The sequence below is a fragment of the Petaurus breviceps genome, unplaced genomic scaffold (assembly GCF_028583685.1).
Source record: "Petaurus breviceps papuanus isolate PSGF00001 unplaced genomic scaffold, PetGlider_PUasm1.0 175, whole genome shotgun sequence".
Lineage (NCBI taxonomy): Eukaryota > Metazoa > Chordata > Mammalia > Diprotodontia > Petauridae > Petaurus > Petaurus breviceps.
In genome coordinates, this window is record NW_027185764.1 from 146,804 (window position 1) to 166,256 (window position 19,453).

Consider the following 19,453-nt stretch of genomic DNA (forward strand, 5'->3'; position numbering starts at 1 on the left):
TTATTTTGATACTTTCTTTTCTATGTAAATTCTTTGCCTTCACTGGAGGGAATATAATGAAATGGAGCCTTTTACTGTGAGACAAGTTTTAGTTAATGAGAGTGAGCAAAGGCATCTGTTGTCAAAAGAACTTTAATGTCTTGTTTCTTTTTCCCCTCTCTGTTATTTTATTTGTGTCTGATAAAAGCTGTTTGAGGACATGTGAAGAGCAGAACAATTGATTTGCTGAGTAAAAATGTGCAAAGAAAACAATGTGTGTCTAGTTGTAAATCTATGACTGAGAAGAGATATCAGAGTACAGTGGAAATGGCCCTGCCTTTGAAGTTAGGGTCTGGGTTCAAATTCTGGTTCTGGGCAAATCACTTAACCTATTTCTGCCTAAGTTTCTTCATTAATAAAATAAAGGGGTTGGATGAGAAGACTTTTGACATCCCTCCCAGCTCAAAATCTGTGACCTTCTGTGAATTCAGCCACTCTCAGTCTTCTTAAAATTTAAGAGTTTGTGTGATACTTCAAGGTGATACACATACAAGAGGCGATACTTCACCTGAGATAAATACAAAACTTTAACACAAGAAGTTGTAGGCGTTTATAGGAAAACCTGAGAACAGTAAGAGTATCGCCGGTAAGTGGGAGCTATGCCCAATGCTGGGGCTCTGACCAGAGCTTCTCAACATTCCATCCATTGTTAGTTACCAGCTGTTTTCAAAAGTTTGCCATGGGTTGATGTCTAATCCAGCTGTTACCATACCCTTCAGCGTTCTTCAGAATCTGTATAGATGGAGTATTATGGAAAAGGGGGTCAATTTGCATCTAGAGGACGGGGGTTGATGTCAACTCCAGTGCTACTACTTGCCACCTATGTGAATTTAACGACCACTTAATCTCCCTGCTTTATTTCCCATCTTTAAAATAACAAAGTTGGGGTAAATTACTTCTGAAGTCCTTTCTGGCTCTAGATTGGGAAAGTCTGGGTTGTCATAAAGAATATCAATTGTAGGGGGTGGCCAGGTGGCTCAGCGAGTAAGAGCACCGGCTCCAGTGTCGGCATGACCTGGATCAAATCCAGGCTTAGATGCTCAGCACCACACCCAGAAATAACTGGCCGTGTAACCTTGAGCAAGTTACTTAACCCCGATTGCTTTAAAAAAAAAAAAAAGAATATCAATTGTATAACTTTCACTATAAGTATCTCCAGGGCTTTTTCTCTGAGTTTTCCTCTCACCAGTCCCCCTTCAACATTCTTCATCCCTATAATCTTAAATGAAATTAAGTAAGTTAAGTGAAATTTTTAAAAATACTTCATAAGCAAAATCTTGGTGTCCTGTGCATTAGACTAAAATAAAACATCCAATTCAATGGAAAATGTCTTGAGTTATCTCCCACAATGAAGAGCTGTTCTTACAATTTCAACACATACAAAGGATTATGTAAGATTGTTTTAATGAAGTTTATATTCAGATTACAGTTAAGCAGTGCAGGCATTAAATTACATCATTAGACATGGGTTTGACATCTGAGGAAACATTTCCAAACACAAGAAAGAGTTCACAGCACAAGCAAACTGACTACATCTATTTAGTTGTTAACATATGCAGAAAATGTCAAGTAAATCATTAATAGAAATAAAAAGCAAAACAACTGTTCCTCTCACATTTTTTTAATGGCTCAAAACTCTACAAGAAGCATCTACTAAGAAAAACTTACGACTGTCCTAATGCTTGAGGGATCCTGGGTCAAAATCTCCCACTGTCACAATTGGAATGTGATTCACTGTGTTCACATGAGCATCAAAAGACAAAGGAGTCTTTCAGAATAAAGCATATATTCTAGATGTTACTTATTACTGCTAATGTGACTAAAGGTCTATTTGACTTTTTTCTTTTCAAAATCAGGAATATAATGGTGCTGGGTGCAAAATCTTTCACGGTGTTGGATAAGAGCCACGTGGCTGTCTAAGATAAACAGCTCCATCTGCTGTGGCATTCTTAGGAGTTCTTCTCAGAAATCTTGATTGTCACAGTCTTGACTTCAGTATACTCATGGAGACCATATTCTCCCCTGGAAGTGAAAAAAAATCCAAAACAGCACTTAAGTTACCATTATCCACAAAGTATAGTCAGTGTCTCAGGATGAATTTGGCACTGTTCATTAGGGTAGGTATGAGAATGGGTGGGGGTAATGATAGAGAGAAAGTCTTAGAGTCAGGAAGATCACATTTCAAGACTGCTTCTGACCCATGCTAGCTGGGTGGCCATGGACAAGTGTCCCCAAGCAACTCTTAAAGGGAATAAATTAGAGATGAATTGATTATCTGAATCAATAGAGTGCATTTCTACTCTGGGGGTTTCCAATTTTCACGAAATTATAGGTATGGACCAAAGAGCATTGGTGTCAGTGTTTTGAGAAGTGATTTACCTTCTCAGAAGCATCAAGTACTAGGTTCATCATCTGACCTAATAGGGCCTTTTGTAAAATCAAAACAAAACATAGAGAAACCAGCTTGGGGCTTCTAAAGAGAAATTAAGGGTTTTTCACACGAACAGTCAGATTACAACCAAGTATTACAGGTACTTCATTAGATAGAATGTGTGGTCTGTCCTGCTGTGCCCATTCTCATTTCATGGAGCATATAACTTAGCCCACAATCCCTTGAGAAGGAGAAGTACAGGCCCAGCAGACTGTGTTGCAAGATGGGTTTGGAAACAGCTCTCTCTAGACAAGGGGATCTTCATATCTTTTTGTGTTGTGGACCTGCTTTGGCAATCTGATGAAGCCTAGAGACCTCACAAGCATGTTTTCAATGTATAAAATAAAATACATAGGATTTACAAAGGAAATAAGAGGTGAATGAAAAAAAAAGATGCATTTTTATCCCATCAAGTCTGTAGACCTCCTGAAATTTATCCATGCATCCCATGGAGCGGTCTATGGATCCAAGATCTATGGATCCAAACTCTGCTCTAGACAAGTGAGAGGATTCTTCTGCTTCTGCTCATGTTAGGACAAATTCCCAACCACCTTGCCCTGGTTATGACTTTGGGCAAGTGGGATTGTACAACACCAGACTGCAAAGTACATATATTTTTTAGGTGACTATTAAAGATGAGGAAACTTGATCTTCACGGTAACTGTGAAAGCATTTTCCAGTTATTAATAAGTTAAGTAGTGTTAAGTAACTGATTAAGCCATTGTTCAATAAAGGGTGACCATTGAAAAGACAAATTTAATTACAGTGTGAATTAATTTCCAATGTTGGTTAGACAGAGGAAGGGTAAACTTAGATACTTATTACCAGTACAAAATAATAAGTATCTAAGTTTACCCTTCCTCTGTCTTATTTTTATTTTAAAAATTTTATTATATACTTCCTGTTTTGCTATATTCATTTTGTAGCATTTCTTTGAACCAACATTGGATGAGAATGAGATCCAAAGAGACATCAACAGTCTAGAATATTGGGCCAAATCTAGTAAACTGAAATTGAATAGTGATTAATGTAAAATTGAGGGTTTTTTTTTAAATCAACTTAAAAAATGTAAGAGTGAGTAAGCATGGCTAGCTAGCATTGTCTGAAAAAATTCTGAGTTTATACTGACACAAAGCACAATTGTGAGGAAATGCTGAAATATGGAAGGCAAAGTTGGTGCCTGGTTCTTAGGCTACTTCAAGGGGCATGTAGTTTCCAGGAAGAAGCAACTGGTAGACCCAAAGGAGACTGTGAGGCCTCCAGGAGCAAAGTATTATGTTCTGGTTCCACATTTTAAACTAGTTTAACAAATGTCAAATTAGAGAGCACTGGAGGTTGGTGACCAATATGGTAGAAGACATCAAGATCATGCCAAACTAACTTGTCAGCTAAACTTCCCAATCTTAGTTCCCAGAGGGACTCGTGTGGTGGCACAGTAGCTTGACCTTAAACCTAAGTCATAACATGCTTTTCTCTTTTAAGTTCTTATTCAAGAAATTATATGCATATTTGTATGTATACGTGCATATATATGTGTGTATGTATATATGTTTATGTCCTGTCAGTTTGTAATTTCCCCAGAAAATTATGTTTCGTCACAACTTCTTTTATATTAGTACTGAGCTAAGTACTTTCTTTACTATAATACGATCTTTTAAAAAAATTAATAAAGCACCATCAAATAATAAACTTAAGGGATCTGGGGCAAATTGATTTTAATATTCTGTTCATAATACATGCCAGTCTATGAAGTTTGATAACATATGATTTGCATCTTATGATGTGCCAATTATTTTTTCACTATGACAATTTGCTTTCTATTTTTTACATGAGTAAAATAATTTCTGATATACTGAAGCTGACTGTAGAAAAGTCTGAGATGACTGAAGTGATTTTATAATCAGTTTACTTTTAAAAAGATATCTATAAGGGTTTCAGAAGGACCTAGAATAAGGGGTAAAGGTCCATGAAAAACCACTTTGAGAGGAGTGGTAGTAGTAATAATAATAATTAACAATATTCATAGCTAGCATTTATAGTACTTCAAGTTTTGAAAAGGCCTTTACAAATATCTCATAACAAACCTGGGAGGTAGGTGCTAAGAATAGCCTCATTTTTTTTTTTTTAAAGCAATCGGGGTTAAGTAACTTGCTCAAGGTTACACGGCCAGTTATTTCTGGGTGTGGTGCTGAGTATCTGAGCCCAGATTTGATCCAGGTCATCCCGACACTGGAGCCGGTGCTCTTACTCGCTGAGCAATCTGGCCACCCCTAAGCAATCGGGGTTAAGTAACTTGCTCAAGGTTACATGGCCAGGTGTTTCTGGGTGGGTGCTAAGTGTCTGAGCCCAGGATTCAATCTCCAGGTCTTCTCAACACTGGAGCTGGTGCTCTCACTCGCTGTGCTACCTGGCCGCCCCGAATAGCCTCATTTTATGGATGTGGAAACTGAGGGAGAGGGAAGGTAAGCAACTTGTCTAGGAGTGCCAAAGGCTCTGGGTTATATGTCATTTCTTCTGTGACCTTGACCTTTCCTCAGCCTCAGTTTCTTCATGAAAAATAAAGGACTTGATAAAAAATAGAGCACTTGGCGTCCTCTAAAACACCCTTTATATGTTATCCTCTGATTCTTCTCCTGCACTCCCCACTCATCCTAAAATTTGACTCTGGGATATAAATATATGGAGTCACAGATTTAGAATTGGAAGGCACCTTGGGAATCATCTCATCCAGCTCATTCATTTTATTCATGAGAACAATGGGGCCCAGAAAACTTAGGCTGTTAGAAGTCCGAGTGTTTTCAAATGGCAAAGATGGAATTTGAAGAATGTTCCTCTGATGCTAGAGCCAGAGGTTTTCTGTCTGTTTGTTTGTTTTTACATGTTGCAGGGTCAATTAAGGTGAATTCACTGTGATAATTTTGATTAAAGATGAATACAAAAACTGAGTTATGTGAATGAGCCTTGGAGATCTATTGATCTATATGGAAATCTGACTTACGTATATTTGTTGTTCAGTCTTTTACAGTTGTGAAATGAAAAATGAGGGTGGGGATATAGAGTCAGGGGAAGAATTGGCCCCTTTCATCAGGCTAAGGAATTCCACTCCTGGAATAGAACTACCATCTCTTGCTATCACTCAGCAGGTCCTGTGTAAAATAGAGGTAGCTGTACAGCTCCCTAGGGCCCTTTCTTTGTAATTATGAGTTTACATAGGAACAAAAATTGCATTTTTTGTTTTAATGAATATAAGTATTTGGACCCCATCTTTTGTCCAGAAAAAGTATGTGTGTATATATGGACATAGCAGCTAGGTGATGCCACAGTGCGGAGTGCCAGGTCTGTAGACAGAAAAGACTCATCTTGAGTTCAAATCTGGTTTCAGACACTTGTTAGCTGTGTGACCTTAGGTAAGTCACTTGACCCTGTTTGCCTCAGTTTCCTCATGTGTAAAATGAGCTGAAAGAGGAAATTGCAAACTACTCCAGTATCTTTGTCAAGAAAAACCCAAATGGGGTCATGAAGAGTCAGACACAACTGAAAAAGACTGAACAACAAATATATGTACAGGCATATAAATTCACATATATGAATATGTATATGCAATATCTCTATCTACATCTATCTATATATCTAAATGCATGCATATAAAATATAAGTGTCTTTATATTCTTTTCATACTAAGGGGAGAAATCTAAAATTCCATCAGCCATTTTGGAAACGGATGAGAAATACAGGTGCATGTTCAAGTAGACTCAAGGTATTGTCCTAAGAATCCAGGAGCGTGGAGGTCTCAACAATAACATGGAAATAAGTCTCCAGCGCATATTACAATCAGCTGGGGATAGCACAAAAAACCTTACTTACAATTCGCGCCCATTCCCAGACATCTTGAATCCACCAAAAGGACTTTGAGCAGAAACCACACTATAGCAGTTCACCCTGAAAAGACAAGAACATTTTGTACTTATTTCAAGTGATCCAATAAAGCATTTAAATTATGTATGAAGTTTATTTGTTTCTATTTAAAAAAATTTTTTGGACTGAGCTTGTGACTTCTTTGGTTATAAGTGGTCACTTTGAACTCCCAGTAAGGAAACTTTTGCTGCCATTGCAAATAGTGGCATTTACTTAACAACTTAAGAGTTTTGGAGAATTGTCTGACTTACACAGCAATTATGTCAGAGGAGAGACCTGAACCAAGTCCTCATTCTGAGTTCAGCTTTTGAAATACATGTCACACTGTCTTTCTGTGAAGTTGATAATAAGTGGTTAAGCCAAACTTCACGTTTACTTGAATCGACAGGTCAGCTAAAGGCATTTAGTTAGCTCTTCAGATATTATTTACAAAGTAATTTGCATTTTTATGGGCAGCTAGGTGCCTCTGTGAATAGAGAGATGGACCTGGAGTCCAGAAGACTCACCTTCGTGAGTTCAAATCTAGTGGCAGATAACTATATACAACAACCAACAATTAGCAGCAGCTTGGCTATCCCAAGTGCTATTAAGATATCCATGGTTAATTCTGGAAAGCTAAGAGTGGAGTACAAGCTTTGCCATTTTCTACTAAGCCTGGAAGCATCTCAGCATGGGCCTAGAGACAGACTGTGTCTGTCATCCAAGGACCAGCCTCTCTAAGTTCAGAAAGAACAGTGTCCACACAGTGATCCTTCTCCCCTTTCCCCACCCCCTCCATTTTATTAACCCAAGAAACACATGCAAGATGACCAATTAAGATTTAGGCCAGGAGGTGGAGAAAGGTCACCAACAGCATAAATGAATGGAGAGAATGCTTACATCAAAGAAATGTTTTAAATACCGCTGGGAACAATTAAGCTTATGAAGTATGCTAGACAAGTTTCTAGATTTTTAAGCAAACTTGAATAATTCAAATTCTGAACAAATTCCAGAGATTTAGTTTTGTTTCCTATACTTTGTTTTGGTAGATCTATGAGATAGGTTTGATTAAACTGGAAGAAACCTTGAAAGTCATTTAATCTACATTTTACCGAAAAAAAAAGCAGGCCATAGAGGTCATGACTTACCCAAGTTCTCTTGGTAAGCATCAGAAGGGGGGATTTGCACATAGGTTCTTTATTTCCAAGTCACTACCCTTTCTACTATTATCAACCGCACAACATTCCATAGGAAGTAGGATCCATCTTTTAGGAAAACAGCGGTGATGAATGGGGACAGAGAGGTCCTTAATGACTATAATATGTAAATTATAGATATTAAAACGCTCTTGATGATTGAGCAGCTTGGCTTGCTGGTATTAATTCTTTTGAAGCATCTCTCTGGCATTTTGTAGTACAAGGAATTTATTTTTAAAATACTTCATTCCTTGGAATTACTATTTGCATATACCACCCCTACCAAAATATATACCAAGAAGACATTAAAAAAGCTCATCTCTACCAGAGATCCTGGTATGCTGAGAATGGCTGAACAAGGTGTGGTGTATTGTTGTGATGGAATAAAACTGTGCTATAAGAAATGACGAGCTCAGTGATCTTAGAAACACATGGAAAGACTTGCACAAAATAATGAAGAGCGAAATGAGCAGAACCAGGAGAACATCATATACAGTAACGGCAACATTATTTTAAGAACAATTTTGCATGATTAAGTCATTTTGACTATTATAAATAGCTAAATTAACTATAAAGGACATATGAAGAAAGATGCTGTCTGCAATAAATAGAAGTATGTATAGAATAGTTCTACATACATGTGCATATACCCACATGTGTATATAAAATATACACGGATATATGTGTGTATATTTACACATATATACACCTATTTGTGTCTAATAAGGACCATCTATAGGATGGAGGCAGAGAGAGAAGGAAAAAAAAAAGCTAAAAAAGGACATTTACGTGATAACTATTATATATTTAAAAGGAATAGTAAGTTGTACATAGCAGGGGGTGGGGATAGCATATTTGCAGTTCTTGTGCAATCATCTTTTTTATTATACTATACTATAGAAATACTTGTTTTATTCCATAAATTAAAAATAAAATAAGAGAATAACAAAAGACCTTGACTTAATTATATGTATATATGTATATGTACATGTATATGTATGTTCTCTGCACTTTTCTCTCTTTTCTATAAGGTTACAATAGGTAGTTGACAGCAGGTTCCAGGTAATTTTTGGCCTCCTTAGCAAATCATACACCCTTTTATTAAGAATTTGACCATTCAATAATACTTGGACGGATATTGGGGAATTATTGCAGTTAAGAAAATGGAAAGACTGATAATGTTTTGAGTTCTAAAGACACAACATCAGCACTTTCTTTTGGCCATGTTTGTCTTCAGTTGTTTGACTCACATTAAAAGAAACTATTCCACAGTTTTAAGACAGTGAAAGGGAATTTCCTGAAGAAGAAATGATCAGTGATGCTGTTAATCTTCAACTCAAAAGCTCTGTTCTTGTTCTGGGTCCCTCTTTACATATCCAAGCTACATGTTCTCCACTGTGATGTATAGGAAATTAAATCATATTCCCAAGGCATAAAAGAGCTAACTTAAAATAACAAAGCAGTTTGTTTCTGGAAATATACGTCATAAGGACACACACACACACACATACACACACACACACGGCACTACTGAGTTTTCAATAATGTTAAGTATGACCAGGGATTTAAATGATATTAATTAAAGTTGATAATTTATGTCACCCTGCATACATTATCTTCTATTATCAAAGATTCTATCATTTTAAATTTGCCATTGTTAATGAATTACAGTGGGGGAAAAGTGTTCATTCCTATACCTGTACTTCAAGTCTGGGAGTTAAGTTAATACAGTCAGATTGGAAACTTAGAAATGTTCAGTAGTAGGAAATGTGTAGGCGTTCAAAATTAACAACATTGATATCAATTTCTCTGGGGAAATTTTACCAGAGTTGTTACTCAAGAGCCATTTGATCACAAGATTATTAATTTTAGATCTAGAAGGGGGCTTGGAGAACATCTAGTCCAGGGGTGGGGAACCTGTGGCTTCAAGGTCACATGTGACCCTCTGGTCCTCAAGTGCAGCCCTTTCACTGAATCCAAGCCCAGTCAAAGGGCTATACTTGAGGACTTAGAGGGCCACATGTAGTCTTGGGGCTACAGGTTCCCTACCCCTGATTCTAGTCCAATATCTCATTTTACAGATGAGGAAAATGAGGCTCAGAGAAGGTTAAATGGCTTGCTCAAAGTCACACAAGAAGTGTCAGAAGTGTGATTTGAACCCAGATCCTTGAACTCCATAATACAGTGTTTTTTCCACTGTAATAAAAAAGAAGGGAAACATGGGGACTACTGAGAAGATAAAGAGTAGGGATGACTTTGAAATGCTAAGAAGTTGATGGAGTCAAAGGAAAAAAAAATATTCTTTATGGTGGAGAGACAACGTGAACAGTACTTCTCAAATGTAGAAAAATCTTTTGGTTCCAGCAATTCCTTAGCACAGGGATTTGAAAACTGGGAGTAGGGACGGTGACCAAGGAGGAAATGAATTGTGAGCTGCTGTTGCCACTGCATTTTGTTGTTGGATAGAAAGTTGTTCTCAAGTGTGATGGAGGATGATTGTGGAGGCAATCATCTGGAATAAGAAGGACCTCCTGAGACAAATGGCCACTTGCCCTAGCCTAAGGCAGAACAGAAAATAAATAGGAAGCAGGGCCTTTGAAATAGGAGAGAGATCTCAAAATCAGTACACTAGGTAAAAGTGTTGCACAAGAAACTGATCAAGCACATGAGGACACTGAATAATACTGTAATTATGTGTGACAGTGTACTCTAAGAGCAGTGGAACTGAATTTCAAGTCATAGGACCGAGGTTCAAATTCTGTCTCTACTCCGTAAATTACCACCTATGTAAACAGAATGTCACTTTATCTCTAGGTCTCAGTTTCTGCACCTATAAAATGTAGGCTTTGAATATGGTAATCCCTGAAGTCTTACTCACCTCTAAAAGGCAAGGTCTTACATATAACAAGGAGAGAGTCAGGGTGCAAGTCCTACCTTTTGTACATACTAGCTGTGACAATGAGAAAGTTATTTAACCTCTCACTGTCCCAAGCCATTCTCTTAAAATTGAAAGTAGCAGAGAAGGTACCAGTGTACATTGGTAAAAGAAATGTCCTCACTGGGAGTTCCTTACACCGATAAAATCACAAAAATTATATTTATATATGTGTTTTATATATATATATATTTACATATTGGGAATTCCTTACACCAATGAAATCACAAAAATTATATTTATATATGTATGTGTATATAGTTACACACACACACACATATATATATACATACCTACATATATATATATATATATATGTATATTTAATGTTATATAGAAGAAAGTTTCCCAAGCGTAAGGACTGTGCCATATACTTTGCTAATTTGTCCCACAACATCTGGCATAGAGTTAAACATGGAATCACTGCTCATCAATAACTGTTGATCTGAGTTGAAACTCCCCCTGCTGGTGCTGAAAGGCAACTCCTACTGTAATTTAAAATCAGAGAGAGGTTCCTGGGACACAGGAGGTTAAGCCATTTGCCTCACAGCTATTAATAGTCAGAGATGAGGTCTCAAACTCCAGTCTTCCTGACTCCAAGCATGGATCGCTATCTACTAATACCACCCTGCCTTCCAAATAGTTAAAATTAAATAACAAATTTCAGGAAAATATGTTCAAGATATAAGCCACATAGGGTGAGCAGACCTTAATTAAATTACAATAGCTATTATCTATAAAATTATCAGTAGCTCAGAAAACAGAGTAAGGCTACACCCCAGTAGGCCACCTGGTCTGAATGACAAACAAATCTGATTGTATAAATGTCCAGGTTCTTCTGTTAATGCTATTTGAGATGTCATATAATTCTAAAGGCCACGTGAATAATGTTTAACTTACCAGACTGTTCCAGCTTGAAGGGCAGAGGAAACTGTGATGGCCTTGTCAAGGTCTTTGGTGAAAATGCCGGCTGATAAGCCATAGTGGGTATTGTTGGCCCTCTTGATAACTTCATCAATTGTTTTAAACTTCATGATTTGTTGCACTGGTCCGAAAATCTGCTCCAAAGGGAAGAGGAAAGATCAGGTGGAGAGGAACACAGAGGAAGGCTTTTGGTCTATGTTCCTGTGCCCCAAATTTTATTCAAATTTCACTTAAACATTTACATATTTAAACATTCCTCCTCAAAATCATTTATTGGAGCTGTTCAAATACCAACAAAAAGCCATAGGAAACAATGCCTGACCTCCTGGAAGAATATATTCATTGAGGTGCCAGTTATTTTAACTATATACAATTATTTAACTATATAGCTATAACTATGTGTACAACTATTTTAGCTATGATTCTTAGCAATTAGACTGATCCTGTTTTAGGATTAGGTGGCTAGCCTTGATCAGTAGTTACAGCCAAATGTCACACTGCCAGTTTTGTCCCAAGGTAGGAGGAAGTTATTCAAGCAAAACCAAGAAGCGCATGAATGTTCAAAACTCAGCTCCATACCTCAATTCCCTACGGTTCATTAATTTCAAATTGGTTGCATGATCCAATCAGAAAGAATCTCACTCAACTTCTGCTTACTAGCAGAATGATCATGGACAAATCAGTTCCTCTCTCCAGGTCCCTATTTTCTTCACTTGTAAAATTAAAGGGTATGACTAGATTTTTTAAACATACTTTCCAGCTATAAATCTTATGATCACTATGATCATACTCTAGCCAAAGTATTTTTCTTCCATTGATGGTTTTTTTTTTAATTTGATGGTGGTGATTGTAAGGCCACATATTTAAATATAGTTTTATTTTTAATTTATTGGTTATATATTTTCAAACATAATATTAAGTCTAAAGTTATATGGGCACCTATAATGAATAAATGTTAATAGTTCAAAAGTGCACTGGGATTTTTAGATATTTGCAGAGATTACTTTGGGCTGCCTCTTTGAGATAAAAAGTCATTTACTCTGAGAATGAACAGAATAAATAAATCCTCAAGCATCTGTGGTCATCTGCAGGCTTTTGGGTTCTCCTTGCCCCTTATCTTCTAGGTATGCTGTAACCATTCAGAACCAAGATCTTGGCCATTTTCCCCTTGTCCTGCTGGAGCCAAGAAATACACATATATAACTGGGAAAGAACTGGTCTGAGGGCAGGGAAGCTATGAAAATATTTGTTAATTTTAAAAAATAGTCTAGCTTACAACCCTTTCAAGTTGGGTCAGTACTTGTTTATTTTGTAAACTAATTTACCCCACCCTTTCCCCGTTTTTCCATTTACTTTCTCCAAGTTTGTTATAAAAGGGGTTTGACAGAATGATCCTAATTTTCCCTTCTTCCCTGAACTAACACTGGGGAAAAAAATTCCCTGTGCAGCTCAGCACATTTCTCATCTCATTATCTGTCGTCTTCAGGTGTGGGAAGGGGGATAGCACCTCTACTCTGCCACCCCCCACTCACACTGTCTGAGATTCTCGTGATTACCAGTTTTTTGGCTCTCACAGTGGTCCTGCTCATCCAGTTCCACCATGGTAAAGAAAGCCTGGTGTATGCCCTCATTGTTAGTGATTGTGAAATCTGGCTGTGGAAAGAGTGTATGAGGGTTGGTCTCAGGACCAAGAGAGTTGCAGAACGATTTGGAAGAATTTTCCCAGTGGTAGGTTTTCTTTCCTTTGGCTCCAGGGGACTCCTAATCAGAGCTTTGTGATGTCAGGCATGAGTGAATAAAATGGCTGTGTACAAATCTCATTCTGCCCATATGATCTTAAAAGATCAGTGTACCTCTTTCTTTACCTACCAGGAGATAGGGCTCAGAGAATGAGAACAGCCACAGCATGGGTTCCTATAGAAGATTTTGGAAAACCTCCAGTTTGGAACTATAGTTAACCCTCCATTTGGTGGCATTATGGAATCTTAAAAAGCTATCAAACCCAGCCCCACCTCTCCTCACAAGAAATCCCTCCTGTGCATAATTGCCTCTTTATGGATTACCTATAGTATATTTTAAATCTTTGATTGGGTTTTCCTCACCACCAGATGAGCTTCTGGATTACCTCTTAGAAACTTTTAATTGGTATTCATTCAGGTAATGCAAGCCCATTTTAGAACTTGCCCAAGAGGGAAAAAAAAAAAAAAAGTTTGGAAAGTAAATTTCTGTGTGTGTGGCTGGCAGAGGGGGAGGGGGATTAATGTGGCTGTTACCCTAGGCAAGACTTGGGCAAGAGTGCTCATTTTCCTCATGTGAAAAGTAAGGAATAAAGGCCCACAAGTATACATTGCATATGTTTTCAGATTTTGTCAATGTATGGATCAGATATGCTATCTTTTTTCTTTTAAAATGTTACTTGTCATATGAGATTGTTCCATGGGAGAGGGAGAGGAAGGGCTACTGGGGAAAGTGAAGGTAACAAAATATATCAATAAAAACTTTTAAAAATAATTTTTAATAAATGAAGTGAGTTAAATTAGGTGATATCGAAGCTAATTTCCAGTTGCAAAAACAAACACTATGCTTTGGAATTATCCATATCAATTGATTTCCTGTATTTGTTCAGCTATCTAAAAATGGACAGTTTTCAAACAACCATACTTAGGGAATGCTTCTCTTAATTACGAAATGGGAGATTAAAGGGACAGAATGTTGCATATACTAGCAGAAAATCATTTTATGGGGCGGCCAGGTAGCACAGCGAGTAAGAGCACCAGCTTCAGTGTCGGGATGACCTGGGGATTTTAAGAGTGTGACCCAATCACTGAAGAGATTAAAAAAAAAGTTTGTGGGAAAAGAATGAGTAAATAGGATGATGATGGTTATATAAAAAAAATGAGGAGGTATTTCCAAGGATATTGGTGAATTTTGCTAGGAAGATGTAGCTGATGTGTTTTCTATATTCTTGTCACCTAATACATGCAAGGCACTCTGTAATCCTTACAATGCTACCTAAATGTGATGTCATGATTATCACCTTTCTTATTATTAGATGGAATAGGAGGAAGAGGAAGCAGAAATTTCAGTTTGATAGAAGCAAAAACCTCTTAACAGTCATTGTGATAGGAACCCTAGTCTAATAAAGGCTGTGAAGTGTTCATCTCTACAGATGCTACAGTCACAAACAAACAACCAGTTTGTTCTGGGAGGCTTATTTATCTGCAAACCTTAACTCAGTATGCTGGATCTGATGGCATCTCTAGGTCTGTTCCATGTGTATGATTCTTTTTTTTTTTAATTGCCCTTTTTCTTAAAGATCTAGACATTTTAAGCCAGAAGCTTTGTAAAACATCACACTTTTTTTTTCTTTTGATTAAATGAGAAACAATCTCATTTGTTACATTGTCACACTGCTAGTCAGAGATACACTTCAGTGATCAAGAAAGTCAGTGTTGGATCTAGCAAAGTCCTCATTTCTTTTTTTTTTATTTTTTTTATTTTTTTAAGCAATTGGGGTTAAGTAACTTGCTCAAAGTTACACGGCCAGTTATTTCTGGGTGTGGTGCTAAGTATCTGAGCCCAGATTTGATCCAGGTCATCCCGACACTGGAGCCAGTGCTCTTACTCGCTGAGCCACCTGGTCGCCCCAAAGTCCTCATTTCTATAACATTGATTTACAAAGAAATTATTGTAATCTTGGTTTTCTGATTCTTAAACGAGTTCAGTGTTTTAAATGATACTTCACAAACTGCGGCCAAACCAGAAATTACTTTCACAAGGGGAGACATTATAAAGGTTTCCCAGAGTTGAAAGGGAGTCAAATCTCTATCTCATGTATTGCTTATTTTTTAAAGTGTTTTTTTTTTAACACATAGAGGGAGATTTTCCTTTTCTATTCTGTCTGTGTGTATATATATATATATACATATATATATATATGTGTGTGTATATATATATATATATATATATATATATATATATATATATATATATATATATATATATATATATATATATATATATAGCTGGGAACTGCTATATGATAATTAGTAATTATTGCCAGATGGTTTGGGTGTATTCAGTGTTTCCCAGTCTAGATGACAACAGCTAAAACAGCATCAATGGCTAAGAGAGGAAAATTAAGATGAAACAAGAAGCAGAGAGAAGCATCTACTGGGAAACTTATTCAATCAGTCCTGCCTTGGAAATGTACCTTTTGTGTGCAAGTGTGTAGGCAAAAAAGAAAGTAACTTCAAGAACAGAATGTGACCGAGTCTTACCTCTTCTTTGGCAATGCGCATCTCATCCGTAACATTAGAGAAGACTGTGGGCTCAATAAAGAAACCCCTTTCTCCCCACGGTCCTCCTCCGCATTCCAGTTTGGCCCCTTCCTTCTTCCCACTCTCAATGAGGTCAAGTATTTTGTTGTGCTGCTCTTTATCAATCTTCATGAAAATATGAAGGGGAAGGGCAGATTGAAGGTCAGAAGAAAAGAAAGTTTAATAATTTAGTATTTCACTGAACTTGTAATTAAAAAAATATCATTATCAACATCAGATATTACATCAACATAGTTTCTTTGCCCTGGAGTTTAATTTATTTTATCCCTAGAATTAATTGTAAATCTTATACTACTACATAAAATGTTAATTGTTATTGTTGTTGTTGGTAATAAAAATGTTAGTGTTGAGAAATCATACGGCCAGGTAATTCAACCTGGTCTTTGACACGTGGTTAAAATAAGGGTGAAAAAATGCACCCTGCTTAAACAACGTCATTTGGTTGGTCTTTAGTTTCTTTAGGAATGCAACAGTTTTGGATTCTAAACCATCTCGTACTAAAATCCTTATGGAAGAATAATAGTGTAATTCTGTCAAATTATAATTTGGCCAGCTTCTATTCCAACATGCTGAAAAAGTGGAATAAGAAAGAAAAAAAATCATTTATTCTGACTTTACTTTTATTTGGCACAGCACAAGAAGATTAGAGTCATGTAGTACTGGGATTACAATTTAGAAGGGTGGTTGATCCCAAGGTGTTTTACTCCCCCCCCCTCCAGATTAGTTCATCTAATATTTTTATTAAAAAGAATGCCATTGATACTTGTTTTGAATTTTTTTTCTATTTTAAATTCCAATGATTATAAATAGCAAGTAGAGACACACTATTTCATCATCCTGTCTTAGTTTCTTGCATAATCCTATTTACTAGACAAATCACTTCATGTCTTTATAGCTGTTCTTTGCAAGTCTCATTTAAAGATAATTGGCAAACCCACGTTTGAATATTTTTTAAAACTCAGGCATAGTTCCATTTAGAAATTTCAGAATGTGTTGACTGATATTAGTCAGGCGAGCCTAGGAAGTTGAAAGTTTGTTTTCAAAAAGATGTCCTTATCAGATACTTACTCAATTCTTTATGGCATTAAAAAAAAAATGAGGTCTGGGTATGGATTATAAAAAAATGAGGTCTGGATTACACCTGTAGTCCCTGATATAGGGGGAGGCTTCAGCCTGGATTGCTCCTGAATTGGGAATTCTCAGCTGTAGCAGGTCTGAAATTGAGAGTCTGGACTGAGCGCAGAACCAATATGATGAACTCCCAGGGTGAGGAGAACACCAGCTTTCCCAAGAAAAAGCAACCCTATCTAGATTGAAATGGAGCAGGTCAAAGCTTCCACACTTACTAGCAGTAGGATCAGGTCCATCAGTACCCAATGAACTTCTAGCCGAGGTAAAATAGATCACTTCAAAAACAAACAAAAAACTACCCCCAGCACAATAAAAATACATTTGAACATTCACATATCCATTATTTTTCTTACTGTGGGAGGTTTTTTCTTTGTTTTTTCATTATGTAACTACTGTCAATCCATAAGAGTATAAGAGAGCCAAAGAACACATGGCAGGCTTCCCAAAGTAGGGCACTTGTATGGGTCAGTTTCTCCCATCACCTTCTGTATTCTACCACTGTTATAAGCATTCAGGAAACCACACTGTGAATTCTATAGCTATGAATACAACCTTAACTTTCCAGTTTGGGCTCTCCCACCATACTCTCAATTGTCTACAGGGATGTCACTTCACAATAAACTAGCAGGATCACTGGGAACATAAATCTAGAAGTAGAAAGAGCAAGGGGGAAACCAAGGCCAAGAGAGTTTTAGTATCATATCCAAGGTCACAAGAATAATAAGTGGAACAGCTTAATATCACGTCTAGTATGTTTTCTAAATTGACATTATAAAATTACAAGTTAATAGATTTAGATTTGGAGGCAATCTTAAAGGTCATCTAGTCCAGGGCTTTTCAAACTTTTTCCACTTGTGACCCCTTCAGGACTTATGATCACATGGGGTTGTGACCCACAGTGTAATCTTCTCATGTTAAGTAAAGCTGAGGCTTGAAGAGATCAAGTGATTCGCCCAATGTCACATGGTATTACATCTGAAATCCGAACTCAGGTCCTCTGACTTCATTCATATCCAACATTCTTTTCATTCTACTACACTGCTTCTTCCATTCTGCAGACTAGTTCTGTCTACCCTGTTTCAGTCTTTGCTAGAATGATTCTTCTAATTTCCCAGGCTGTAAATATTGGAGACATGTTTGTCTCCTCTTCTTCTTCCCCTACTTCCTTCATCTATCCTATAAAATGTCCTGCATATCTAATCCTTTCTCTCCATTCCTGCTGTTATCATTGTGTCCAATCACCTCAAGCCTAGATTATTGCAACAGCCTTCTCTCTCCTCTAATCCATTCTGCATATATGAAGCTTGTTAGCCTAATCTTTGTAAAATACCACTTTCATCATCCTTCCAATTTACTTCATCAAGTCAAAAATCTTCATTTTGGCTTTCATTTTCAAACTCCTTCATAATCTAACCACACCTTTTATATATGACTTTAGTTCTCACCACTCCCGGTAAAAGTACCTCCTTCTCCCAAAAAGGCTGGTCTTTTTTATTGACTCTTAAATGTATGCCACGCTATCTGCCACGTCTTTCTTATTGTTTATGACATTACTCTTTCTTTCCTGGAATGGTCTCTCGTGTGTCCCTGTCTTTACAAATCCCATCATTCCTCAAGGCCCAGCTCAAACCTTCTTCTCTAACTAGTCCAGTCTAAATTGATCTGCTTTTCTGAATTAGACTGTAGGCTCTTTGAAAATAGGAAGAAAAAAAGAGCTCTGGATTTGAAATCGAATCTCGTCCCCCAACTTGAATCATGCAGCAATTTTAGGATCCTCCATGAGTATAGACTTGTCTGAAATATTTCAGACCTAGCTAGATCTGGACTAAGTCCCTTCTGAGACTTAGGGAGTCATATTAGAATACTAAGACTGTAGGTAGGGCTATTGAATATCTCATATGATTGACATTCCATATTGAGTGTCAGGTAAACATAGGCAATTCACAGTGAATTGTCAATCAAGTATATTTTATTTTGCAATTTTTGTGGTCAGATATAAAAACTAAACTATACAATATTTATCTTTTGTCTTCACAATGGAAAAGAATCCTAAGAAGTGACCCATCAAATGGGAGGATGAAGCAATAGGTCAAGTGTTCCAGGTGAATGGAGTCTGTCTTTATCATAAATTCTTTCCCACAATGACAACAAAAGGTATTTTTAAATTGTGGGGAAGCCCTAGGGGTGTTTCGGGCCTTTTTTTTTTTTTTGGTCTCAGCATACTTATTGGTTTAAATGCAATCTATGATAAAACCTTTTCATTATTTTGGAGGATTAAGGTTTAATGAGCTGTTAAGTCACCAGCCTATTGACAGGCAAACTCTTTGTTTCTTAGAAGACTGTATCTTCTTCCTTTTGGAAGCAATAAAACATCTGAGTTTTCTTCTAAGTCCTATAGGTCTCCTAGTCTATCTAGTGGGGAGAACCCCAGTATGGGTTCCATAGCCAGCTAGCTGTCTTGGGCTTAATGTTTTAAGTTGGAGAAATTCTTCTTTATTTCCACATGTGCATCTTTAAAATACATAATTTGAAGAAATCAAACTTAAATAAATTCCATTGAAAA

At 37.0% G+C, this 19,453-nt stretch overlaps 1 protein-coding gene across 1 annotated transcript in view; it reads right to left on the reverse strand.

Annotated features, from left to right (window-relative positions):
- Window positions 1-1,426: 1,426 nt before the first annotated feature.
- The window catches only part of LOC138158549 (aldehyde dehydrogenase 1A1), a 67,799-nt gene continuing 49,772 nt past the window's right edge, over window positions 1,427-19,453 (reverse strand). The window contains exons 10-13 of the mRNA XM_069084598.1: window positions 15,700-15,864; window positions 11,396-11,553; window positions 6,335-6,409; window positions 1,427-2,061 (exon numbers count right to left, since the gene is read on the reverse strand). Coding sequence (XP_068940699.1) covers window positions 1,989-2,061; window positions 6,335-6,409; window positions 11,396-11,553; window positions 15,700-15,864 — 471 coding nt within the window. The 3' untranslated portion in view covers window positions 1,427-1,988. The remainder of the gene's footprint in view (window positions 2,062-6,334; window positions 6,410-11,395; window positions 11,554-15,699; window positions 15,865-19,453) is intronic.